Here is a 24,813-nt window from a genome sequence, read left to right as displayed (position 1 = left end):
GTTACCCTCATTTTCAGTAGTCTTCTGGTATTTTTTGGTTTCTACTTTAATTTCTTTGATCCAGTGGCTATTAAGCGAAATGTTATTTAGCCTCCATGTATTTAAACAATTTCTTTTTTTTTACTTTTAGACTTGATTTTTAGCTTTATGGTATAGTGGTCAGAAAACGTATACTTCATGTGATTTGGTCCTTTAGTTTTTGAATGAATTGATGTGTGTCTGAATGTTTGTTTTGTTTTTAAAATGGTTCTATGTGAATTGAAAAAAAAAATGTATAGGCAGTGGTTTTTGGTTGGAGTAGTCGATAGATGTCTGTTAAATCTATTTTTTTTTATAGCTTCTCATTTAAAACAGCTATTTCCTTATTTTCCTCTGTCTTGTTCAGATCTACTGAAATACACTAAGGGGAGCAGCAGGTGAAACAGGAGAGGTCTTCTGCGCCATTGGATTAGCTCCCTGGCTGGGGATCAAACTCACGCCAGGCATATGCAGTGAGCCTTTGCGGTGGTAGCAGTGAGACTTAATGCCTAGGCTACCAGGGAGGCCCAACATCTCTTTTTAATTAATCAATAATTATCTTATGCATCTTGGTGGTCCATCATTTGGTGCATATATATTAATACGTTACTTGTTGTATTAAGACTTTAATCATAATGTAATATCAGACTTTATCCCTTAATACCTTTTTTAATTAGAAGTCTATTTTATCTGATATAAGTACAGCTTTTTCTCTCTTGTCATTTGTTTGTATAATTGTCTTCCTGTCATTAAGTCTTTGTCTTTGTTACTAAGATTAGTTTTCTGTAAACAGTAAAGGAGAGTTTGTTTTAAAATCTACTTACTGTATACCTTTTAAATGGTGAATTCAAACAGTTTAAATTTAAGGTTATTGTTGAAACATAGTGCTTACTGCCATTTTTTTCTAGTCTTGACTTTTGACATCTTCATTTATGTCTTATTTAGGTTCCATTTCCATTGTTTTATGCCTTACATGTATTGATTTTAGTTTGAAGGTCTACTGAACTTAGTGTAGAGAGAATTATTTCGTGTCCTGTTGGATATCTGATCTTCCACATTTTTACTTTCCTCCTTCTCTACGTATATAATTTAGGTGTCATTTCCTTCTATATTTGTTTTGTTTTTGTCACTTTATAATAATTCCTTTAATATTTTTCATGTCCTTCTTGGTACTGATAAATTTTTCAGTTTTTGCCTTATAATGACGCTCCATACATACACTCCCAAACTGTCAAGTGGTAATCCTCAGGTTAATATAGTTTCCATTTTCTTTGAATACTTAAGTATCTCCAGCCATTGCCTTATTACCTGTGAAGTTTCTACAGAAAAGGTAGCAGTCAGTTGGTTTTCCCATATAAGTGACTATTCTTTTCTCTGATGCTTTAATATTCTGGACTTGTCATTAGCTTTCAAGAGGTTTTTTTGTTTTGTTTTGTTTTTAATGATGATCTTCAGTCTAGTATTTTGTTCAGAATTTTTTGGAACTTTTGGATCAGATTGTTCACTTGTCTTATTGAGATGATTCGCAGCAATTAAGTCTTTATCTTTCACATCTCCTTCTGGGACCCCCATGACATGGATGTTGCTTTTCTTTTGTTAATCCCAAAGAGCTTTGAGGCTGTTTTCAGGTTTTTTTGTGTTTCCTTCACTTTATTGTTTTGTTGGTATATTTATACTGCTGTGTTTTCCAGCTTGCTGATTTTCTCCAGTATTCCATTTATCTATTGCTGAGATGCTCTATTGTGTTTTATAATACAGTTTGGTTGTATTTTTTTTTTTTTTAGACACATCTGTTTTAGTTATAACAGTCTTAGATTTTCTTAGGTGGTCTTTAATATTTTCCTGTTGTCTAGCATCCATTTTTTTTTTCTATTTTATTCAGGTGAGTTTGCCTTACATTATTGTTTATTTTGGAAATATGGGATCCTCTGTTGGTATTTTGGAATTATAGTATCTCCCATCAGCTGTTGCCACTGTAGCTAGTATATCTGCTACCAAATCATCCGTAGTCTACCCTCATAGTCCATGGTGCTCCCTTCCCTCTTTATTCTCATCCCTGCTTCAGTCCCTCTCCCTCTGGATGCTTCAGTTCTGTAGTCAGCTTTCAAAAGGTTAGTTTTTAAGCTTGTCTTTCTCAGAACCTTATTTTGGTTTCTCTGTATTACACCTTTAAGTGACACCACATGGTATTTATCTTTCTCCTCTGACTTATTTCACTTAGCCTTATCCCTTCCAACTCCATCCATGTTACCGTGAATGGCATGAGTTTATCTTACTTAATCACTGAGTTATCGTATACTGTGTACATATACTGAATATTCTTGATACAGTCAACTGTTTTTGGACACTTAAGCTGTTTCCATAGTTAAGCCATTGGAACAGTGCTGCAATAACCATTGCAAGTTTCCTTTCAAATTATTATATTTGAAAATTTTGAGTGAATACTGTAGGGTAAGGAAAAATGTCAGGCTTTTCTGCCCTCCCGCCATCAGGATAGATTACGGATCCTTGTGGTTCTGAATGCATGCCTGATGGTGGGCATCTGGAGTAGGGTGTGGGCATAGGTAGATGGGATTCACCTGGGCTGAGACTGGGCTTTTAAGGGCGGCGTCACGGGGACGCCAGTAGAAGCAGCAGCAGAAGCTGAAAGAGAAGCCGAGAGAGAAGCAGAGAAGAAGAAGCAGAAGCAGAGAACGCCAGAGAGCCCAGAGAGAGTGAAGATTTGCTGGGGGCTGAGAGACCTGCCAGCCTCCCGGCCCCCCAGCACCCCTGCCTGCCATATGCCTGGTGAACCCCAATAAAAGACCTGCAATACCCCTGAGGGCTCTGACTGCTCTTTCACCTGGTCTGCATGGGATCCTAGAAAACCTGCACTGTCCAGTCCTGCCATTATAATTGGCGTAAGTCGGCAAGATGATCCATCAGATGGGTATGGAGCCCTCCGAAGACCTGGAGGGATTAAGGAGTAACAGACTGTGTTTGCCTGTGACGATGCTGGAGGCGCCATGGCGGCACAGAGGGTAGACAAGGTCTGGGAGCTACGGGACGAGACCTCATGTGGTGGAGGAGATGCCCGAGAGGACCAGCCAATGACCCCTTAGGCAGCAGAATCGTCGGGGAGGAGAGGACCACGATTCGGAGCTTGCCAGTGCTGATGCAGGGAGAGGCCAATGGACCTCGACTGATGGACTTGGACTGATGAACTTGGACTGACAATCCTGCCAGAAGGCGGAGGACCTTGGCAGGTTACCTTTTTTTTGGAATCTGGGGCTGGCCAGTGGCCTTTGATGGCCAAAAGCAGCCTGTGTATGCCCAGCAGCTAAGCAGAGGAAAAAAGCCAACTGAGAAGGCAAAAGCTGGTGCTGATGCTAAGTTTGGGAAGCCCTGAGTGCCTGTTAAGCACTAAGTGCCTGTTAAGCTGAGGAAGGACAGTGAGTCTCGTAAAATCACCTGTGGGTGATGCCCTGCTCGTTCTCGAGTGAGGGTGAGGAGCTGAGGAACCCGTCCTTGGGGTCAGGTGGGGAACGTGGCTTGGGGTGGAGCCCAAGCCGAATATAGAGTTTGGATCCCCAACCCATGTGCTTGTGCAGTGGGTTGGCCTGAGTGCAGGGGTCTGCGAGTCGCATGGGTGGCTATGAAAGCCAAGTGTTGGAGCAACTGCAGACAGAAACCCTGAGGGTTGGCGATTACCCCCAACAGAACAGAATCGCCAATCCCAGAGCTAGTGCATCCTGGGGGTGGATGCGGTGTGTGGCTTGTAGCCGAGACTACAGCCAGAAAAGGCCAGGAAGCCTGACGGCTCCTGGTGTGTTACAGTAGATGCCGTGAGTGATTCCCCTCCCTTGTATGAACAGTGCCTTCGGCAGCAGATTTGGTGGCTCATCTGCTGGTACCAATAATTGTCTTTTGCACTAGGTTGGGGCCCTGCCTGGACTTATTTGTGTTCTGTTGTATTTTGTTGTTGTGATGTGTTTGCTTTTGTGGGCCATGGCTGCAGTGTTTATGTTTGCTAAATTGTATATATGTAGACTATCTGGCAGAAAACCCTGAGGGGGTGGACTGTAGGGTAAGGAAAAATGTCAGGCTTTTCTGCCCTCCTGCCATCAGGATAGATGACGGATCCTTGTGGTCCTGAATGCATGCCTGATGGCGGGCACCTGGAGTAGGGTGGGGCATAGGTAGATGGGATTCACCTGGGCTGAGACTGGGCTTTTAAGGGCGGCGTCATGGGGACGCCAGTAGAAGCAGCAGCAGAAGCAGAGAAGAAGCAGAAGCAGAGAACGCCAGAGAGCCCAGATAGAGTGAAGATTTGCTGGGGGCTGGGAGGCCTGCAGCCTCCCTGCCCCCCAGCACCCCTGCCTGCCATATGCCTGGTGAACCCCAATAAAAGACCTGAAAAACCCCTGAGGGCTCTGACTCCTCCTTTACCCGGTCTGCATGGGATCAGAAAACCTGCACTGTGTCCGTTCTTGGACTTTACAAATACCTAGCAGTGGGATTACTGGGTTGGATAGCAGGTAGATTTTTAATCTTTGGAGATGCTTTAAACTACTTTCTATAGGTGCTGGATCAGTCTGCATTCCCATCAACAATGTAGAAGGTTCCCTTTTCTCCACGTCCTCACTGGCATTTAATGTTTCAACCTTTTCAACATGGGTCATTCTCACTGGTGTGAGGTGGTCTCTCTTCGTAGTTTTGATTTTCATTTCTCTGTTAATAAATGATGGTGAGGGCCTCCCCGGTGGCGCAGTGGTTGAGCGCTGGGTTGCGAAGCTGCCTGCGGCCTCTGCGGCACTGGTTCGAATCCCGGCTGCTCCCCGGCCACCGGAGGAGGGTCCCACATGGCATGCAGACCTCTCCTGCCGCCCGCTGCTCCCCTCAGCAGTGTGCTTCGGTCCTTCTGCCTGCTCTGCTCCCCGCTCTGGCTCTGGTGAATTCTCTCACCCTCCCGCGCTTCTGACTGTACCCAGTGCTTGTATAAACACACAAACAAACAAATAAATAAATAAAACATGCCTCTAAAAAAAAAAATAAATAAATGATGGTGAACCTTTTTTTTTTTCACGTTCTTTATTTTTGTCTTTATTTTTCTTTGTAGAAAAATGCTATTTAGGTCTTCTTCCCATTTTTTCCCTTTTTTTTTTTGGATTGGGTTTATTGTTTCCTTTTTGTTAAGCCACAGTGAGTTCTTTGTAGATCTTTCAATATCAGTCCCTTGTCACATGTTTGGTATGTAAATATTTTCCCCCCTCAGTAGGGTGTATTTTGATTTTAGTTAGGGTTTCTTTTGCTGTTCAGAACCTTTTAAATTTGATGTAGTCCCATTTGTTTATATTTTCTTTTTTCCTTGCTGTTAGAGATGAACCCTTAAAGTCATCACTAAAGCTTATGTCATAGAATGTTTTGCTTGTGTTTTCCTCTATGTATTTTATGGTTTCAGTACTTAAATCCACGTCTTCATCAATTTGAACTGATTTTTGTATATGGTGTGAGATAGTGTTCTACTTTCATTCTTCTGCATGAAGCTGTTCCATTTTCCCAGCACCATTTGTTAAAGAGGCTTTCTATGTTCCAGTTCTGGAATATTGTGTCCTCATTACCATTTGACTTGAGGTATTTTTTTATCACATCTTTGATTTTCTCATTAACCCGTTGTTCTTTCATTATAGTGTTGTTCAGTCTCCAGGTATTGAGGAATTTCCCTGCTTTCTTTTGTAGTATTTTTTTTTGTGGGACCCTCGCCGGCGGCCAGGGAACGAACCGGCGCTGTAGAGGCTGTGGGCAGCCTCGCTGCTCAGGCCTCAACCGCTTTGCCACCAGGGGAGGCCCTATAGTAGATTTCTAATATGATACTTTTATGGTCAGAGAAAGCATCTAGTTATATTTTCAGTCTTTTCGAATTTGGTGATATTTGTTGTGTGACCTTGTATGTGGCTTATTATAGAGAATGTCCCATTTGCATTTGAGAAAAATGTTTTTTTCTGGTTTTCTAGGGTGCCAGTACCCTATAAATGTCTACTGGGTCCATGTAGGCTTTTCTTTAAGGTGGTTTTGTCCCTGTTTGTTTTCTGTCTCCTTAATCTGTCCATTGATGAAAGTGGGTTTGTTAAAGTCATTTGCCATTAATGTTTATTCCAAAGTCTATTTTAAGAGTTGATAGTAGTTGCCTAATATATTTTGATGCTCCTTTGTTTAGTGAGTGTACAGTGATGAATGTTAGGTCTTCCTGACATATATAGTGTCTCTCTGTGTCTCTTCTTACCTCTTTTAGCTAGAAATCTATTCTGTCTAATGTAAGTATGGCATTTTCTGCTTTCCTTAGGGTCCCATTTGCTTGCAGGATTGTTTTTCAGCCCTTTACTTTGAACCTGTGTTTATCTTTGGAATTTAGGTGTGTTTTCTGGAGACAGCAGAAGGTTGGATTCTGTTTCCTGATCCAACTATATACTCTGATACTCTGTGTCTATTAACTGGTGAGTTCAGTCTATTTGCCTTTAGAGTGATTATTGAGATATGAAGAGCTATTGCTACCTTTTTATCCTTCACTTTGTGTTTCTATCTATTGCTTTGTTTAGTTCTTTGTGCATAAACACTTTGTTTTACACTCAAGAACTTTCAATATTTGATGGATGGGGTGGGAGTGGGGCTAATATTTGCAGTATTATTCAGTTTATGTTTTTCTAGGCACCTTTAGTTCTCTGTCATATCTGGATTTAACTTTTAGAGGATAGCATATTCTTGGTTGCCAATTTTTACCTTTAAGTATCTTGATGACATCTTCGCATTCTCCATTCTCTCCTTGTATGTAGTGTTTCTTCAGAGAGATCTGAGTTAGCCTGGTCATGGTTCCTTCAAATGTTAACTGCTTTATTCCCCTTGCCTTCTTCAGTATCCTTTCTTTGTCTTGAATTCTTGGGAGTTTTTACTACTCTGTCTTTGGGTTGAGCTCATCTTGTTTCATTACTTTTTTTTTTGTTGTTGTTGTTTTTTTTTTTTTTTTTGTTCTTCATGGGTTTGTATGTTTATTTCCTTTTCCAGGTTTGGGGAACTCACTTTCCTTTATTTTTTTTATTTTTACATCATTTTTCATTTTTAAACAATATTTGCTTCCCCCCACCTCCTCAGGTGTAGTCCTCATAGAGTTTCCTTCACCACTGCACCATCACCTCAATCCCCTTTGCACCTCTCTCTCTACCTCTGATCCCTCTCCCTCCTCCTCCCCTGCAGTATGTCTCTGATTTATAAGTCTGTTTTTGTTTTGTTGTGTTTTGTATTGTTACTATTTTTTTACACAAATGTCTTATTTGAGTCCCCTATATTCCTGCTATAAGTGAACCATGCGATACTTTTTCCTTCTGGCCTATTTCACTGAGCGTAATTCCTTCTAGTTCCATCCACATTGCTGTGAATGGCATGAATTTATCTTTTTTGATCACTGAATATTATTCCATTGTGTATATATGCCACATCTTCTTGATCCACTCATCGTTTTTTTTTTGGCATTTGGGTCGTTTCCAGGTTTTACCTATTGTAAATGGTGCTGCAATAAACATAGGTGGACAGGTGCTCTTTTGAATCAATGCTTTTGTGTCCTTGGGTTGATCCCTAGTAGTGGAATTGACGGAACGTATGGTAGCTCCATTTTTAGTAGACTGAGGAACCTCCAGACATCTTTCCATAGTGGTTGGACCAGTTTTCACTCCCACCAGCAATGTAGGAGAGTTCCTTTTTCACCACATCCTCATCAACATGTGTTGTTTGTTTTTTTGATATGTGCCATTCTTACTGGTGTAAGGAGGTATCTCAGTGTGGTTTTAATTTGCATTTCCCTGATTGTAAGGGATGCTGAACATTTTTTCATATGCCTGTTGGCCTTTTGCATTTCATCTTTGGAGAAATGTCTTTTAAGTTTTTTTTTTTTTTTAAAGATTTATTTATACAAGAACCGGGGTACAGGCCAGATGCGTAGGAGGGTGAGAGGATTCACCAGAGACAGAGAGGGGAACAGAACAGGCAGACTGATGAAATACACTGCTGAGAGGAGCAGCAGGTGAGACAGGAGAGGTCTGCTGCGCCATGTGGGCTTCTCGCCGGCTGGCTGGGATCAAACCCACGCTGCAGAGGCTGCAGACAGCTTCATAGCACAGTGTTCAACCACCTGCGCCACCAGGGAGGCCCTGTCTTTTAAGTTCTGCCCATATCTTGACTGGATTGTTTGCTTTTGTTGAGTTGTGTGAGTTCTTTGTATATCTTTGTAATCAGTCCTTTATCAGTTGACTGGAGTACAAAGATTTTTTTCCCATTCAGTGGGGTGTCTCTCTGTTTTGGTTAATGTCTCTTTCGCTGTGCAGAAGCTTTTCAGTTTGATGTAATCCCAAGTTTTTATCTTTGCCTTCACTATCACTGCTTTTGTGATGAGTCTTTAAAGATGTTTCCGAGATGTTTGTGTTGTAGTGTTTTACCTATATTTTCTTCTATATATTTTTATGGTTTCAGGTCTTATGTCCAGTTCTCTTATCAATTTAGAGTTGATTTTTTTGCACAGTGAGAGGTAGTGGTCTAGTTTCATTTTTTTGCATGTGGTGGTCCAGTTTTCCCAGCACTATTTATTTAACAAACTGTCCATGTTCCATTGCATGTTCTTTGCTCCTTTGTCAAAGATCAGTCTATGTAAGTGTAGTTTTATTTCTGGGCACTCTGTTTGGTTCCATTGGTCTGTGTGTCTGTTTTTGTTCCCATACCAAACTTTTAATTATTATGGCTTTCTAGTATAGCTTGAAGTTTGGAAATGTGATACCTCCTTTCTCCTTTGTTTTCATCAGTAGGACTTTGGCTATTTGTGGTTTTTTGTGGTTGCATATGAATTTTATCAGTATTTGTTCTATTTCTTTGAAGAATGTCTTTGAGACTGTTACTGGAGTAGAGTTGAATCTGTATATTGCTTTTGGTAGGATGAACATTTTAATAATATTAATTCTTCCAATCCATGAGCAGGGGATGTCTTTCCATTTCTTTGGTCTTCTATTTCTTTTAACAATGTTTTATAATTTTCTTTGTATAGGTCTTTCACTTGTTTTGTTAAGTTTATTCCCAAGTATTTGAGGTTTTTTTTTTTTTTGTTTCAATTATAATAAAAGGGATGGTTTTCTTGATTTCTTCTTCTTCCTTAGATTGATTGATTGTGTATAGGAAGACTACTGTTTTTTGTGTGTTGATTTTGTATCCTGCTACTTTACTGAAATGGTTGATTTTTTTGAGTAGTTTTTCTGTGGAGTTTTTAGGGTTCTCTATATGTATTATCCTGTCATCTGCAAATAGTGATAGTTTTACTTTTCTTTCCGTATCTGGAGTCCTTGTATGTCTTTTTCTTGTCTTATTGCCCTGGCTAGGACATCTAGTATTATATTAAAGAGCAGTGGTGAGAGAGGACATCCTTGTCTTGTTCCTGATCTTAAAGGAAAAGCCTTCAGCTTTTCACCATTGAGAATAATATTTATGGTGGGTTTGTTGTATATGGCTTTTATCATGTTAAGATATGTTTCTTCTGTCCCAAGAATTTCAAGGACCTTCATCATAAATGGATGTTGGACTTCGTCGAAGCTTTTTCAGCATCTGGTGATACAATCATATAGTTTTTATTTTTCATTTTGTTGATGTGTTGGATTACACTGATCAATTTTTGCATGTTGAACCATCCTTGTGCCTCTGGGATGATTCCCACTTGATCGTGGTGTATTAAGCCTTTGATGCATTGTTAGATTCTGTTGGCAAGGATTTTGTTGAGGATTTTTACATCATTGTTCATTAGGGAGATTGGCCTGTAATTTTCGTTTTTTTGTGCTGTCTTTGTTTGGTTTTAGTATTAGTGTAATGTTCGCTTCGTAGAACGTGTTTGGTAGTATTCCTTTTTCAATTTTTTAAAAGAGTTTGTGTAGGATAGACACTAATTCACTGCTGAACGTTTGGTAGAATTCATTTGTGAAGCCGTCTGGGCCTGGGCTTTTGTTTTTGGGGAGTGCTTTGATTACTGCCTCAATTTTGCTGCTTGTAATTGGTTTGTTTAGTTCTATTTTTTCTTTGTCCAGCTTTGGATGATTATATCATTCTAGGAATTTGTCCATCTCCTCTAGGTTGTTGAATTTGTTTGTATATAAGTGTTCATCATAATCTCTGATTATTCTTTTGATTTCTACTGAGTCTGTTGTGATTTCTCCCCTTTCATTTATAATCCTATTTATATGTGTTTTCTCTCGTTTTTTTCTTTGTGAGCCTGGCTAGAGGTTTGTCTATTTTGTTTATTTTTTCAAAGAACCAACTTTTGGTTCATTGATTTTTTTGGATTTTTTAATTTCCATTTCATTTATTTCTGCTTTGATTCTTATTATTTCCTTTCTTCTACTGACTTTAGGCTTTTTGTTGTTCTTTTTCTAGCTCTTTGACATGTGAGATTAGGTTGTTTCTTTGAGTTCTTTCTTGTTTGATGTGAGCCTGTATTGCTATATAATTTCCTCTTAGTACTGCTTTTGCTGCATCTTATACATTCTGGAAAATGGTGTCCTCCTTGTTGTTCAACTCAAAGTATTTTTTAATTTCTTCTTTGATCTCCTCATTAGTCCAGTGGTTTTCCAGTACTGTGGATGTCAATCTCCATGAAATGGGAGGGTTCCTTGTTTTCATGACTTATTTCTGGTTTGATACCTTTATGATCAGAGACGATATTTGGAATTATTTTGATCTTCATGTATCTGTTGATGTTTGTCTTGTGTCTCAGTATGTGATCAGTTCTGGAAAATAACCCGTGCACGCTTGAGAAAAATGTGTGCTCGGATTTTTTTGTGTGCAGTGTGCTATAGATGTCTGTTAAGTCCATGAGTTCTATGTGTTTATTTAGGGCTCTAGTGTTTTTCTTTATTTTTTGTCTCGTTGATCTGTCCATTGGTAAAAGTGGGGTGTTGAAGTCTCCTACTATATATGTATTTCTTTTAATGTCCATTTTCAGAGCTGATGATAACTGTTTTAATATATTTTGGTGCCCCTTCATTTGGTGAGTATATGTTGATGAGTGTTATATCATCCTGATGTATTGTCCCTTTGATCATAATGTAGTATCCGTCTATGTCTCTTTTTACTTAATTTGGAGTCTATTTCATCTGATATAAGTATGGCTGTTCCTGCCTTCTTTTTTGGTCCATTTGCTTGTAGGATTGTTTTCCCAACCTTTTGCTTTCAGTCTTTGTTTATCTTTTGTGGTTAAATGTGTTTCCTGGAGACAGCAGGAGGCTGGATTTTGTTTTTTAATCCAGCGTGCTACTCTGTTTCTTTTTATTGATAAAATTTTTTTTAAGATTTATTTATTTATTTATATAAGAACTGGGATACAAGCCAGATGCATGGGAAGGTGAGAGAATTCACCAGAGACAGAGTGGGGAACAGAAAAGGCAGACTGACTAAATACACTGCTGAGGGGAGCAGCGGGAATGACAGGAGAGGTTTGCCGTGCCATGTGGGACCCTCGCCTGTCCGACGGGATCAAACTAGTGCTACAAAGGCTGAGGACAGCTTCACAGCACATTGCTCAATTGCCTGTGCCACCAGGGGAGGCCCTTTATTGATAAATTTAATACATTTACATTTAGAGTTAATATTGATATGTTGGCATCTGTATTTGCCATTTTGTTTGTCATTTTTGTGATTTTATTCTGTTCTTCTCGATCATTCCTGTGTTGGTTTTGGCTTTAGTACTTCTGGTAGAGTTTTTTGGAGTGGGGATTTTTTGTTGTAATGAATTTCTGGAGTTTCTGTTTGTCTGAGAAGGTCCATATTTTTTCTTCATAGAGGAAGGAAAGCTTTGCAGGGTAAATTATTCTTGGTTGGCATTTGCTGTCTTGAAGTTTGTTTAATATGGTACTCCATTCTCTTCTTGCCCGTAGTGTTTCTTGGAGAAGTCTGAGGTTAACCTGATTGATTTTCCCCTGTAAGTTATCTGTTTCTTCCCCCTTGCCAGTTTCATTATTTTTTCTTTGTCTTGGACTCTTGCAAAAATTACTATTATGTGTCTTGCTATAGTTTTCTTTTCATTGTGGTAATTGGGTGTTCTTGCTTCTTGTATGTCTGAATTTTTTTCCTTTTTCATGGTTGGGAAGTTTTATTCAGTTATCTCCTTGAATAATTTCTCAGATCCTTCGTCTCCTTACCTTCTGGAATGCCGATAACTCTTATATTTCCTCTCTTTGTGGAGTCTGGTAACTGTCTAAGGGTATTCTCATTCTTCTTCCTTTGCACTTCTCTCTCTCTCTTTTGGTTCTTTCTGTTTCTGTATCTTCTAGAGTTCTGATCCGTTCTTCCATTTACTCGGTTCTGTTTTCAGTGCTTTTCCAAGAGCTCTTTGTCTCTTCCAGTAATCTTTTAGTCTCCTTCTTTTCTTTTATTTCCTTTCTTAAGGTTTCATTTTTGTTCTTCAGTTCATTGATTATATGTCTCATCTCATTATACTTTTTATTCATGATGATTATTAATTCTCTATCTGACAGGCCTAGAAATTCTTCCATGTCATTGTTGTTGAGTTCTGGTGACTGATTTTCTTTTTGTGGTGTCTCCTTCTCCTGCGGGCTTGCTTGGTTATTTGTATTTTTCCTTCCCCCTGCTGTTTTCTTTCTAATTTGTTCTATGCATTGAGACATTGTGCTACTGGTGTTGGCAGGCATCTCTTTGGATTGCTCCTTCAGGAGTGTCGGAAACTGTTTACCAGACTGAAACCAGCACTGGTAGGCCAATAATCCACCAGGGTGTTGATGCTGTGGCTGTGTTGCTGGGCACTGTCTCTTACAGTTCCATCCCTATATTTACTCCCTCTGTATTTACTCAGTTCCAGCAGGGAATCACTTAGTGGGGATTTTGTGCTGGTCACTAGGTGGTGCTAGAGACTTGTACTTGCTGACCTGAGCTTTTCTCCTGTAGTTCTCTGAGAAGTGGAGGTGGAGAGGGGAGCTACTCCACACGGGGGCCATTGCTCACCCTGGGTGCTGTGTCAGCCCGGTGTTCACTCAGTGCTTTGCCTGCAGCTGTGTGGATCCTGTGCCCTGAATTTTGCACTCTAGTTCTCAGTCTCCAGGTCTCAGATCCAAAATGGCTGCCACCCTGTACAGGGCCCACTGTTATGGCGCATCCCATGCCCAGAATCCTGTGCCTGGCTCTCAGTTCCAGAATGGGGTCTTACTCCATGCCTTGTTTCCTTTCTTACCCCGGTTTGCATGACCCACCCCTTCTCAGAGCCTGAGGGTGGTTTTGGAAACCCTGGCTTCCAACTATTAGGAAGATGGTGATTTTGTTCTAATCTCTAGGTGGCACCAGAGATCTTTCCCAGTATCCTTCCTGAGCTTGCTTTTTTTCCGCGTGGCTCTCCGGGGAACTGAGTGGGGGTGGTGTGGAATGGCTCAATGGCATGGGGTGCTGTGTCTGCCCTGTGCCATGCGTCGTGGGGATCTCACACCTGGAATTTTGTGCCCCATGTCTCAGTTCTGAAGCCCTGAGATCTGGGATGCAGGGAGTAGGACAATTCAGTGTCCGCAAAAATGGCGCCTTTTGCAACCTACTCCTGGTGCCCTAGCGCCTGGTTTTTGGTTACTCAGTGAGGGTCATTCACCTCAGTGATGGTTCCCACGTATCTCCCACGAACCTAGGTCTCAGGCACTGGGACCTGGGCAGCTGAGATCCGCATATGCTTTTTGAGTGGGTGTGCTTTTCAGCACAAGTTTACCAGCTGGCCTTGGGCTATTTGTAGGTCTCCCTGTGGAGTCCTTATCTTCCTCTAATGGTGCCTGGAACAATTTGCTTACCTCCATGGTGATTCCCTCATGGTTCTCCACAGTTCCTGTTCATGGGTGCGGTGGCCTCCAGTAGTTACTTTCCACTTACTGTCCTGCTTGATCTGTAGTCTGTTCTTCTTCTTGTTGTTTCCTTTCTATTGTTTGGAGTGTACTAGCTTTGTGGGTGGGGGGAGTAGCAGGATTTTGAGCTTTCCTCTCTTTTTGTCCTCTTTTATGGCAACTTTCCTTTTTGGGCAGTTTGCCAGAGTGTCCCGTTTATGTTCTATGTCCTAGTTTTTGCAGGGATCTGCCTCTTTTCCTTCCTATTAACTTTGTTTTTATGGGAGGAGTTAATCTCAGCATTTCCTAGCTGCCATGTTGATCTCTCTCCCTCTCCTTTATTTTTTTTAAAACAAATTCTCTGTACCTTTTCTCTCTCTCTTCGTCCACTGGGATGCTCATTTTTTTTATTGTCTTTCCTCAGGGAGTCGGATAACACTTCAAGTATTTTTTTCTTTTTTCTTTTACTTGCTTTTCTCTTTCTTCTGCCTGGATTCTTTGTTTATTCTCATCTTTAAGTGCAATCATTTGTTCTTACCTTTGCTTCATTCTAATTCTGAAGCAGGACCCTTGAAGCAGGGTCCCCTAAATTATTAAACACAGCTGCGCTTAGGGGCATGTGGTGCAGTTTGCCTCCAGCTCTACTAAGTTCCTTAGAGCCCTGGAGCCCAGGAGGCTGCCCTGACCTCAAAGTAGGAGCATTCTGGGCAGGGACCATGATATATTAAGAATGGGCCAATTTGATTGGAGCTTGATCAGTACAAATCAAACATGCAATTGGAGGCCCCCCCTCCTATCCCTACTCCTAGTATTAGCAACTAATGCAGTTCTCCACCTCCCCAGCCCCCTTTATGGCTTTATAGAAACATAAGATTGAAACCTGCCAATCTGATTGGCCCATCCACGGCATTATGCAAATATAGGATTGATAAAGCTTCCAATCTAATTGGAGCTCCCTTGGCTACCAACCAACAAAATGGACCAATCAGATTCAAAGACACCCTGGAGAGTGTTTAAGCTAGGTTCTAACCACATTGGGGGTATGTGTGTGTAGCCTGGAGGAGGATCTGTAGAGGAGGAGCTTGAAGGGGCATTTGGAGAGGCAGTCAGATTCATACTTAAGACCTTCATCTTGACTTGTGTCCCTGAGTTGACTACAGTAACGGTTTTTGTATAGCAGCTTCCCTTCTTTCTCTGATGGATTCTGCTGTCCCCTAGCACTGCAAATACAATTTAATTACAAATTTATTTTTTTGAAAGATTTTTATTTATGCATACAAGAACTGGGGTACAGGCCAGATGTGGGGGTGAGAGGATTCACCAGAGACAGAGTGGGAAACAGAACAGGTGGATCTAGTGAAATACACTGCTGAGGGGAGCAGCAGTTGAGTCAGGACAGGTCTGCTGCACCATGTGAGTCACCTCCTTGGCCTGGGATTGAACTCATGTTGCAGTGGCTGCAGATAGCTTCATAGTGTTGTGCCCTGACCCCTTGCACCACCAGGGAGGCCCCTAATTAAAAATTTCTATCCCTTGAGTAATAATCACCTGTGTACCTGATATATGTGGTAGCATTCTGTTTATCTTTCAGGGGTTGTTCACTTTGTTTTGTTATAAATATGTGAATAGACAGTTCCCTTCATCTTCATTCTTCCACTATCTTGCCAGAGTCCTAAAAAAAATAATCCTCCTAATAGTCATTGGGTCAAAATTCAAATGACCCATTAAATTAATGAATTTATTATTCATAAATAATAATGAAAATAAACCATATCAAGTCTTGATGTGTGTAATTAACAAAGTGCTTAGATGAAAGTTTATAGATTTCAATGCCTGCATTTGATAAGTCTGCAAGTTAATAACCTAAGTTTTCATCTTTTTTTAAAAAAGATTTATTTATGCATACAAGAACTGGGGTACAAGCCAGAGGTGCAGGGGGTGAGAGAATTCACCGGAGACAGAGCAGGGAACAGAACAGGCAGATCTACTGAAATACACTGCTGAGGGGAACAGCGGGCGAGACAGGATAGGTCTGCCATGCCATGTGGATAGCTCGCTGGCCATCTGGGGCTTGAACTTCTGCTGTAGGCTGTGGACAGCTTCACAGTACTGTGCTTAACCACTTGCGCAACTAGGGAGGCCCTAAGTTTTCATCTTAAAGAGCTATAAAAGTAGAATAAATCAAATGTAAAACAAACAGAAGGAAATAATCAAGATCAAACATTGCTGAAATAGAAAAATAATAATCCAAAGCTATTTATTTAGGGAAAAAAAGAAAGGATGGAATTCAAATATGTATTGGAATATTGTTGATGAAAAAAAGGAGAGAAAAGAAATTAATTAGCAATACTGATCCAAATTAGAAAACTTGAACAGCAAACTATGAATGAATGCAATTGAATTAGTAACTAAAAATCCTTCCTCACATGACTTTATTGATAATTTCTGTCAAACATTTAAAGAACACATATTACCAAGCCTATAAAATTTATTTCAGTAAGTAATGGAGGAAAGACCATTTCCCTACTAACTTTAAATAATTCCTGTGTTCCAAAACCTAGGCAACTTTGTAACGATCCCTTAATTCTAAATTCCAACAAAGCTATCATAAGAAATGAGAACTATTTCCCAATATGCTTGTGAATATAGATGCAGAATTCATAGAAACATTTTGGCAATTAAATTCAAATATTTTATTTAAAAATGCATCATGAGCAACTGGAGTTTATCTTGAGACTTCAAAACTGCATTACCATATGGAAATTATTCAGATAAAATGTATTACTTTAATATGACATTAAAGGAGGAATATTAAAGGAGGAAAAACTACATGGTCATTTCAATAGATTCAGAAAAAGTTTTTGGCAAAATTTCAGTACCCTTGGTTTAAAAAAATAACCCAAATGCCCAAAAATACATGACTGGATCAAGAAGATATGGTATATATACACAATGGAATATTGTTCAGCAATCAAAAAAGATAAACTCATGTCATTCGCAGCAACATGGATGGAGCTAGAAGGAATTATGCTCAGTGAAATAAGCCAGAAGGAAAAAGGAAAATATCAGATGGTTTCACTTATAGCAGGAATATAGGGGAACCAAATAAGACATAAGTGTAAAAAATATAATAACAGTACAAAACACAACAAAGCAAAAACAGATAATTATAAACCAGAGACATACTGCAGGGAAGGAGGAGGGAGAGGGATCAGAGGGAGGGAGGGAGGAGCACAGGGGACTGTGGTGATGGTGCACAGGTGCCTTGGGGAAGGAGATTCTATGGGGACTCAATCTGAGGGGGTGGGGGGAAGCAAATATTGTCTAAAAAATGTAAAAAATGATAAATGTTTAAAAAATGAAAAAAGAAAAAAAAAGAATAAGCATGATAAAAAAAAACAACACTGAACTGGTGAGGGATGTAAGGGGACTTACTCAACTTGATTAAGGATATCTTAAAAATCCTACAAGTGACATAACACTTAAAGATGAAAGGCTTAATACTTTCTATCTAACCTTAGAACAAAACAAAAATTGCACTTACTAATTAGTTAACACTGTGCTGATTGGGTGATCTAAGCAAGAAAAAGTAAAAGGCAAACCGATTGGAAAGGAAATAATAAAATTACCCTTATTTGTGGGCAGCATAGTTGCATGTATAGAAAACACAGAAAAAATAAAAACTACTAGAACTAATAAATACATTTAGTAAGAATTCAAGGTACTAGCTCAACATACTAAAAAAGGAACTATTTCTAAATAGTAGCAAACAAATTTAAAAATGAATTTTTAAAAAATTCTATAAAATATCATGAAAGCATACTTAGAAATATATTCAATTATAGTTAAGACTTTCACAGAAAATTGTAAAACATTGCATTTGTAAATTAAAGAACTAAATAAATTGAGGCCTATACCATGTTCATAGATTGGAATTTTTAAAGTGGAAATTTTCTCCAAATTGATATATAGGTTTCATCCAATTATTCTAAAGTTTAACAGACTTTTTAAAAAGAAACCAACAAGCTGATTTTCACGTTTATGTTAAAATAAATGTTCTGTGATATTATATCACAACTGTTCAAAAGCCGAGTTTGATAATGGTTCTTTTAATGACTAAATAAAATGCGCAGCAAATGTTTGTGAGTCAATTTATAGCTAAAATGTTTACAATTAAAATTTGACTATTTTTAATAGTATTAGTTGTTGTCTTATAATCCTTTCCTTATTTTCTCATTTATATATCTAATAATAATAAATGCTAATGATAGGCCTCTAATATAAATTGCTTTCAGGATTTATTTCTTGGAATAAGGATGAATATGTTTGTGTGTGTGTGTGTGTGTGTGTGTGTGTGTGTGTATTACCCAGGAATAGGTTGTACTGGTTTCATATTTTATAAATGGGCTATATTTGATTTGTTTATCATCTTCTATTTATGGGATCTTTTGCTTATTTCTATAGGGAAGAATGGACAGAAGCCATCCAGGCTGTAGCAGACAGACTTCAGAGGCAAGAAGAGGAGAGAATGAATTGTAGTCCAACTTCACAAATTGATAATATAGGGGAGGAAGAGATGGATGCTTCTACAACTCATCATAAAAGAAAGGTAAATACAATAGCTTATTACCCTACACAAAACAGTTATATATGTAGAAGAAATATGTTAAAAACTGCCCTTTGCAAAGATGTCAGCCAGTCAAAATATAGAAATACATGGGTGTGAGTTGTGTTTATTCAGGTAAATCTGAAATACCTGTTGTAATTAAAACCCAGTAAATTGAGTCCCATTATTTCTGTGGCTGAGCATTCACTGAATGTTGATAGGACTTCTTAGGGCATTGTGACTGATATGCCATCATACTACTTTGTAATTTGCATTTTTAAAGATTTATTTATTTATGCATTCAAGTACTGGGGTACAGGCCAGAGGTGTGTGGGGGGTGAGAGGATTCACCAGAGAGACTGGGGAGCAGAACAGGAAGATCTACTGAAATACGCTGCTAAGGGGAGCAGCAGGTTAGACCAGAGAGGTCTGCAGTGCCATGTGTGTTGCTCCCTGGGATCAAACACCTGCTGGGATCAAAATCCTGCTGCAGTGACTGCCAATAGCTTGATAGTGCTATCTTGAGCTCTTGCGCCACCAGGGAGGCCCATAATTTACATTTTTCCTTATTCTTTTCAATACCATTTTAGAAACTTTGAAATTAAATATTTTCCCTTAATGATTAAGTCCTCTTTCATTTGGCATTCTGTATGCTCCTGAAAGCAGAAGCAGAAGTGACTCTGGTTCACTTTCTTGGTAATACCCTAGTCTTACTTAATGTCAGCAATGAACAATCTTGGAAATAATGGTCTTTTATTTGATGATATCCTCTATAGTGACTCTTGAACCAGTCAGGAGCACAAACTTTTCCTTCCCTCAGTGCACCAGAATAATACATGCTAATTTATATGTGTATGGGAAATTTTAATTGATTTTCATTGCTATAAAAATTGAAAAGCAACTTCCATATGTTAAAAATCATATTTTAAGATTAAAGGTATATGTTCAAGATAGATGGACATGCCATTTATAATGTTAAAATATATTTGGTATTGTAGATTGTAAATCTCAGGTAGAAAAACAGTAATTTTTAAGGTAATTTTCCATATAATTTGTATTAGTACAGTGATTAAGAGTTTTGCATTTTCTGAAGCCAGCTTCTTAAGCCATCTTGTTCCTTAGTTATTGCAAAAATAAAAACACAATCTAGCTTTATCAATTACTTAGAAATGAAGTTTCTTTTGCATGGGCTCATGTGCATAGTTAATTTGAAATTTGACTGTGGTTGTAAATTTAAAATCAGGTTCCAATTAATCCCTTTTATAAACTGCTCTTTTCCGCAACAAGCTATACCCTGTTTAATTCTGTGGAGTTCTTAAAATTCTTGTGAATAAAAAAGATTAATAATAAGGTACTGTTGAGGATGTTAGAGGATGAAAGTGAGAAGCTTAGAAATACTAGCTAGAAATACTTTTTGTTGGATGATAGAAATGTGGAAATTAATATGGAAATTTGCCAGAATTTTGAATGAGAGAAGGAAATATTTTGAAGGATGTAAAACGGGAAAATATGGAATTTTTTTTTCTGTTAAGTAATTTTATATATATAAAAAACTGGGCAGGAGAATAAAGTAAATAGTTACTATTACCTTAGCGATGCTGAGAGTTTTCCTAAACTCTTCTGCATGGAACACGCAAGTGGTTACATACCTTAGCTGCAGAGTAGTTCCACAGTATTTGCTCTGCATGCTTCAATATTCTCTAGGAAGAGCATAAGAGACTATGGCAATAGTTCATGGGTGCTGTGGTGGTGGGGTAACTATGGGGACTACACCTGAGGGGAGAAATCAGTATTGTACAGAAATGAGCAATGATGTAAGAAAATAAGTAGTTATATAAATAAAAAGTTCTCTTGGAAAGGAAAAGATACAGGTGGTAGAGAGAAAATACCAAAGATCTTTCAAACACATTTAAGCACTGTTCTGTTTAAAGTGAAAGGTGCTGTTTCAAAAATCTAGAAATGTCACTGCAGAATTAGGCTAATGGGATAGGGCAGGGGAAGAGTGGAAATAAAGTGTGGAGAAGTCCCAATAGTCTATGGTAAAGGTAAATGGATGTTTTTGTGGTAGCATGTATAACTGTAGAGTTATAAACCTATTTTTCTGTATCATATACAGTATTGTAAACCACTGCCCCCCATAAATAATGATATTTCAAAGGAAATTGACTAGAAGACTTAATAAGTGCTTGAACTAGTTCTGCCAAGCTGCCATTGCCATTCTTTTTCTATGCCCTGTCAGGAATGTGAAGTGGCACAACCTACAAGGATCTATAATAGCCAAGTGAAAATCAAAATTCTACCTAATTTTTATTTACTTATTTATTTATTTTAAATGAGTTCTCTTTTTTAAAGATTTATTTATTTTTATACAAGAGCTGGGGTACAGGCCAGAGGTGCGGGAGGGTAAGAGGATTCACCAGAGACAGAGCAGGGAGCAGAACAGCCAGATGACCAAAATACACTGTTGAGAGTAGCAGCAGGCACCACAGGAGAGGTCTGCCACTAGAGTAAAAAAAAAAGACAGGCTCAAAAATTAGATTAAAATATGAACATATTATTGGAGAGGATTGCAATAAGACTCTCAAAAAAATAATGCATGGTTTTAGCATATCTGGTCAGGAAAGAAAAATTCCACATAATTTTACAACACAAATTTATTTGTTTTACAAAATAAAGTCCTATTGAGCAACTATGAAAGGGGCAGGAGCTCTCAAGAAGTTCATCTCTTAGCCCACTTTCTCTGGTGTTCTTTCTCAAGGGAAGGAGACTGTTCAATTTCTACAATATAGTAGGTATTCAGAGATATTCAAGTTATCTATTTATTTTTGAGTGAGTTTTCACAGTTGAAACATTCAAGAAATCTGTTCATCTCATGTAAGTTGTTGATTTTATTATAAAGTTGTTTATAGCATTCTCTTGCGATCCTTTTAATATCTGTAGAATCTGTACTAATGTTGCCTCTCTCTTTCCTAATATTGAGCACTTTTGCCCTCTTTATTTTCCTGAGTAATCTGGCTAGCGATTTAGCAATTGCATTGCTAAATTGTATTTTGTAGTGTTTCTTTTTTTTGAAATTGAATTGATTTATGCTTCAATTTTTTTATTTCCTTCTATTTTTTTTTTAATTTTCTCTTTTTCTTGTTTAAGGTAGAAGGTGGGGTCATTAGCTTATGACATTTCTGATATAAAAAGCATGAAAAATCTTCAGTAACGTTTCATTGTCTGTAGAGTAAAAGGCAGATCTTTAATTTCTTACTCATGGACTCCTTTAAATTGAATTTATTTATTTTTTTTTTTGAGCTAAGTGTATTTTTATTTTTTAATTTCTTTTTTATTTTTTACATGATTGTTCATTTTTAAACAATATTTGCTTCCCCCCCACCCCCTCAGGTGTAGGCCCCATAGTTTCCTTTACCAATGCACCCGTGCACCATCACTTCAGTCCCCTGTGCTTCTCCCTCCTGCCCTCTGATCCCTCTCCCTCCTCCTCCCCTGCAGGATGTCTCTGATATATAATTGTCTGTTTTTGCTTTGTTGTGTTTTGTACTGTTACTATTTTTTTGCACTGATGTCTTATTTGGTTCCCCTATATTCCTGCTATCAGTGAAGCCATCTGATATTTTTCTTTTTCCTTCTGGCTTATTTCACTGAGCATATTTCCTTCTAACTCCATCCATGTTGCTGTGAATGACATCAATTTATCTTTTTTTGATTGCTGAATAATATTCCATTGTGTATATATATACCATATCTTCCGGATCCAGTCATCTATTTTAGGGCATTTGGGTTGTTTCCAGGTTTTGTCTATTTTAAATAGTGCTGCAATAAACATAGGTGTCTGGATTTAAAGAATTAGACATAAGACCTGAAACCATAAAATACATAGAAGGAAATATAGGCGAAACACTACATAACATGCACATCAAAGACATCTTTGCAGACACATCACCCAAAGCAGTGACAGTGAAGGCAAAGATAAACAGCTGGGACTACATCAAATTAAAGAACTTCTACACAGCAAAAGAGACAATAACAAAAACAAAGAGAAACCCCTCCAACTGGGAGAACATTTTTGCACACAACACTAATGATAAAGGACTGATCACAAAAATCTACAAAGAGCTGATGAGACTCAACCACAACAAAGAGAATAATCCAGTCAAAAAATGGGCAGAAGAGCTAAAAAGAAACTTCTCTGAAGAGGAAGTGCAAGTGGCCAACAGGCATATGAAAAAATGTTCAACATCACTTGTAATCAGGGAAATGCAAATCACAACTACCATGAGATACCATCTTACACCAGTGAGAATGGCACATATTAAAAAAAAAAAAAAATTGTTGATTTATTTATTTATTTTAAAGATTTATTTATTTATTTGTACAAGCACTGGGTACAGTCAGAATTCTCTCTGGTGAGAGAATTCACCAGAGCCAGAGCAGGGAGCAGAAGAGGCAGAAGGACCAAAGTACATTGCTGAGGGGAGCAGCGGGCGGCAGGAGAGGTCTGCACGCCTGTGGGACCCTCTCTCGCGGCCAGGGATAGAACCGGCGCTGCAGAGGCTGCGGGCAGCTTCACAGCCCAGCGCTCAACCGCTGCGCCACCAGGGGAGGCCCACAAATGTTGCTTTTTTAAAAGCAGCAACAAATGTTGGCGAGGTTGTGGAGAAAAAGGAACTCTCCTGCACTGCTGGTGGGAGTGCAAACTGGTCCAACCAATATGGAGAGCTGTGCGGATATTTCTTGACCTACTAAACATAGAGCTTCCATATGATCCAGCAATTCCACTCCTAGGTATTTACCCAAATGACACAGAAACAGTAATTCCAAAGGGCACCTGCACGCCTATGTTTATAGCAGCACTATTTACAATAGCTAAGCTATGGAAACAACCCAAATGCCCAAAAATAGATGACTGGATCAAGAAGATGTGGCACCTATACACAATGGAATATCACTCAGCAATCAAAAAGATAAACACATGCTGTTTGCAGCAACATGGATGGAGCTAGAAGGGATCATGCTCAGCGAAATAAGTCAGAAAGAAAAAGAAAAATACCAGATGGTCTCACTCATAGCAAGAATTTAGAAAACCTAAATAAGAGACCAGGAAAAACACTAATCAATACAAAGTAATAATTAAAATCAACAAGCAATTATAAACCAGAGACACACTATGGGGGGGGAGGGGCGGGAAGAGGAAGAACTAGAGTCAAAATAAGGGGGTGGGTGCAATTGTATGGGGAATATACCCAAAATGAAAATGCATACTTTGTACAAAGATGAAAAATGATGTAAGAATTATGTAAAATAAAATATTAAAAAAATAAATTAAATTAAAAAAAATAAACATAGGTGTATAGGTGTTCCGTTCGATCAGTGTTTTTGTGTCCTTTGGGTAGATCCCTAGGAGTGGAATTGCTGGGTCTTATGGTAGCTCCATTTTTAGTAGACTAAAGTAAAGAACCTTCAGACAGCTTCCATAGTGGTTGGACCAGTTTGCACTCCAACCAGCAATGTAGAAAAAGATATACAAAGAACTCACAATACTCAACAAAAACAAACAATTGAGTCAAGAAATGGGCAGAAGAACTTAAAAGATATTTCTCCAAAGAGGAAATGCAAAATGAATAAATGTTCCACATCCCTTATAAACAGGGAAATGCTAATCAAAACCACATTGAGATAACACCAGTAAGAATGGCACATATCAAAAATAAACTGAATTTAAGTTCAAAATGTTGAATTGATCATACCGTGTTGTCTCTCCTTTCATCTAAAAGCCCATTGAAACGTAACTGATTTTTCAAAAGGGAGAAGTCCACAAAAATGGAAAACTGGTGAGATAGGCACATTAGTGGACAAGCAATATAAAAATTTTGTAAGTTTGTGAAGAATGTTAATAGATACAGGTGAGAAGGAAACATAACATAGAGGATAATAGAGAACAAATAGTAGGTTCTGCTTGGAAAAATTTTGGGACTCAGAAATGGGAATGAGAAATGAAAGTGCAGTTTGCAAATTAATTAAATACATTCTTAGCGCTTCCTGGTTTCCTGTTCTGTATTTATAAGTTGCTTTCTGAGAAGTTGTACAGCTGTCTTTCTTAGATTTCTTTTCACTCCTCTCCAAGATTGTTTTCAGCTTACACACACATCTATCTCTTTGAGGGTACATCTTTATTTTGCTAGAATATATTCTCAAATATTTCCCTTCAAAAGTATTGCTGCCTTAGATGAATTTAGGAGTGTTTTGGGGGGACATTTTTGTTATCACAATGTCTGGAGGTAGTGGCACTACTAAATTCTTAAAAACATGAGTCCTTGA

General features: G+C 38.5%; 1 protein-coding gene across 11 annotated transcripts in view; it reads left to right on the top strand.

Annotated features, from left to right (window-relative positions):
* Positions 1 to 24,813, top strand: part of AKT3 (AKT serine/threonine kinase 3) — a 330,364-nt gene that overhangs the window by 155,126 nt on the left and 150,425 nt on the right. For all 11 annotated transcript variants that reach the window (XR_008551764.1, XM_054694944.1, XM_054694942.1 and 8 more), the window contains one exon: positions 18,348 to 18,492. Coding sequence is in view for 10 of the 11 variants with exons in the window: in XM_054694944.1 (XP_054550919.1) it covers positions 18,348 to 18,492 (145 nt within the window). In the remaining variant the exon portion in view is untranslated. The remainder of the gene's footprint in view (positions 1 to 18,347; positions 18,493 to 24,813) is intronic.

This window comes from Talpa occidentalis, unplaced genomic scaffold (genome assembly GCF_014898055.3).
Source record: "Talpa occidentalis isolate TD23 unplaced genomic scaffold, MPIMG_talOcc4v2.1 talOcc4.14, whole genome shotgun sequence".
In the NCBI taxonomy this organism is placed as follows: domain Eukaryota; kingdom Metazoa; phylum Chordata; class Mammalia; order Eulipotyphla; family Talpidae; genus Talpa; species Talpa occidentalis.
Note: the sequence above shows the minus strand (reverse complement) of the source record. Positions and strands in the feature narration are given on the sequence as shown.